Here is a 2,803-nt window from a genome sequence, read left to right as displayed (position 1 = left end):
CATGTCCCTAGACGACGAAGATGATGATTTCTAGCATGCGTAGTGGAGTTTAGTTATTTCCTATATTTTAGATGGGTTTTTTCCTTGAAATGTGTCAGTGTGACTCAACATTTGTGGTTGGAGTTTGCTTAAATTGAGTTCAATTACATGTTTGCTATTTTCCAAATTTGGTGTGTGAAGTGTAGTGTAATTTGATTTGAGTAATGTTGCCCAGACAAACAGATTGTATAAAATAATTGTAGTTGTACTTTGTCACACAGAAGACCATCACAGAATTACCAAAGTAGTTGCCAGACAAACAGATTATATAAAATAGGAATATATTACTTAAGTTGAGCTTTTGAAGCTCCTGGGTTCACAACCCATGCCAAACCAAAGTACTAACATTCCTGGGTTCCATCCATCCAAAAGACCTGAAGGCGGCATTACTAGGTGTTCCATGCGCCACCACATCATAGTCTAGTACTTCATATTCTTGGTTACATATAGAAGACCTATATACATAAATCTATAGATAGGCCTCACTGCTTCTTCTTGACTTCCTCCAGCTCCTTCCTGAGATCTGCTATGAGTTTGTCCTTCTCCTTGATATCTATTTGGTCTATGAAGAGCTTAACTACATTCTTCTCGACAAGATGCTGGGTCTTCTCCAAAGCTTCCACTGTGTCCTGGAGCTTCCCCTCAAGAGCAGCCACCCTTTCCTGCATATCTGTCAACACAGCACCCTGACTAGAGTGTTTGTTGGCCTTCTTTTCGAGCTCCTTCAACCTGTCCTCCATAGCCATGATGTTCTTGTAGAACTGGCACTTCTGAAATATGAATGCATCAAATACAATTTAAATAAAAAGTAAATTAACATACAAGACCAGGTTACATAAATAATTTATTTTAGCAGTCAGGTGCATTAGAATCTGAGAATAACAAGAATGCTTCAGTCAAAATAAAAGGTTCAGGTAAGAAAGCTTCAGTGATTTGGTCAAAAAGCTACGATGTCGTACATTGGGCAAAATATTTTGCACTAAGCAAATAGGTGAGGGAGTTCTACAACTCATATGCAAAATGAATTAGGTTCTCATTGGTACAGTGTAGTCAATTGCTGAATCTAATGACAACAATTATGAGGTAGGGTATTTTTAACCTGAACATGACTTGGGGTAATGTAAATTAAATGTTCAAGGAAATTGCCTACTGAGATGCTTGAATTTGCCTCTGCTAAGAAGAATAATTGCCTAACATGAATTAGATGATATGCAAATCAGCTAAGAACAGTGGTTCAACTAAGAACAGGGGCTATGCAAATCAAAATAATAGGTTCAGCTAAGAAAGCTTCAATCTGGTTCATTTCAGCAGCACAGGCTATTTCAGAGCAGAACATGCTAAAATAATCAGACTATAGGTTCAGCATTTCAGAAGCACGGGGGCTAATTCAGACATGCTCAGGCTAATTTAGCACCACGCAGACATTCAGCATTAGCAGTCAGGGACTAACCCTACCAAACCCTAAGAAAACCCTCAGGAAACTAGTTTATCTCACCTTGTGGTTTGACGACAATGCAGGGGATGCGGCGGGGACGACGGCCCTGGAGGAAGAGATGTCGGTGGCGGCGGAGCTCCGGCGAGCCTTCCTTGCCCTGCCTACTAAGGCGCACATTCCGGGGACGTCTGACACGCGGCGAGCCCTCGCCGCCTTCCCCGCCGAGGCCACGGCTCACGCGACTGCAGGCTTGGCGACTCTAGCGCCGGCGAGGGCGGCGCCCCTGCCTGCCTTCGAGCTGCGAGTGAACTTGCCTTTCTTGTCGCGCTCTTGGCGGCTCGTGCGTTCGGATTGCGCCGGGTCCTTCATCCCGGCCTTACCCATCATGCGACGGCGGAGGCGGTCTCTCGAGGTCAGCGGCTGCGGCGGCGGAGAACAATGCGGGGAGGGGACAAGAAGTGGCGGCGGAGGAAGCTGAAGAGGCAAATGAAGGGGCTGGTGGCCGAGTGGTGTGGGTCAGGCTATTATAGTCATCCACGCAAGATATTTAGTTTAAATAAAGCTGGACTCTTAGTGTATCGAAAACACTTCAGTAGCGCAATGGAAAGGCAGGCCGCTTCGAACTCACGCTCCCGGGTTCGAACCTCACCTGAGCCAATTTTTTTCCCTTACATTTTTTTCTAAATTTTAGTTTGGTTTTATCTAAATTATCTATAGTGTAACATTTTGTTGATTCTTACCAAATTTTAAATTTCTAAATTGGTTTTATCTATTTTGTTCTAAATGACTTGCATCTCTCACACTTGCCCTTGGCATTAAGTGAGACGTGTATCCGATTGGGGGATGTGTAGGACGACGTTGTCGAAACCATTCGAAACTTTTTTGGGATGATCATGTAGGTGTATCATAATGTCGTGTGCATTTGTACAATTTTCAGAGTGAGTTAATGTATTATTGTAAATTTTAATTGATTAAACAAAGAATAAATGATATAAAACCATACCCTACCTACAAAAATAAAAAAACTTGCATGGACACTTCATTTATGTAAGTAATCTTGACAAAAAATTTCAAGTGAATCTAAGAGAGTTGTGATGCACAGCCTCACAAATGACGTGCATCTCTCACACTTGCCCTTGGCACTAAGTGAGACATGTGTAGCCGATTGGGGGATGTGTAGGACGACGTTGTCGAAACCATTCGAAACTTTTTTGTGTTGATCATGTAGGTGTATCATGATGTCGTGCGCATTTGTACAATTTTTAGATTTAGTTAACGTATTACTGTAATTTTTAATTGATTAAACAAAGAATAAATGATATAAAACCA

The 2,803-nt window shown here is 42.2% G+C and overlaps 1 protein-coding gene across 1 annotated transcript; it reads right to left on the bottom strand.

Moving 5' to 3' along the window:
* Nucleotides 1–303: 303 nt before the first annotated feature.
* Nucleotides 304–1,955, bottom strand: LOC120665968. The gene is made up of 2 exons (XM_039945711.1): nucleotides 1,535–1,955; nucleotides 304–809 (listed from the first exon to the last, which is right to left on the bottom strand). Exons 1-2 carry the CDS (start codon nucleotides 1,649–1,651, stop codon nucleotides 522–524), a joined length of 405 nt encoding a protein of 134 aa, XP_039801645.1. The 5' UTR covers nucleotides 1,652–1,955; the 3' UTR covers nucleotides 304–521.
* Nucleotides 1,956–2,803: the final 848 nt, after the last annotated feature.

The sequence above is a fragment of the Panicum virgatum genome, chromosome 3N (genome assembly GCF_016808335.1).
Source record: "Panicum virgatum strain AP13 chromosome 3N, P.virgatum_v5, whole genome shotgun sequence".
NCBI lineage: Eukaryota > Viridiplantae > Streptophyta > Magnoliopsida > Poales > Poaceae > Panicum > Panicum virgatum.
This window is presented reverse-complemented; position numbering and strand designations above follow the sequence as displayed.

Coding starts and splice junctions, on each gene's coding strand:
- LOC120665968 (XM_039945711.1), bottom strand. CDS start 1,651: ATGTGCGCCTTAGTAGGCAGGGCAAGGAAGGCTCGCCGGAGCTCCGCC. Junction 810..1,534: donor CATTGTCGTCAAACCACAAG/GTGAGATAAACT, acceptor TTCATATTTCAG/AAGTGCCAGTTCTACAAGAA.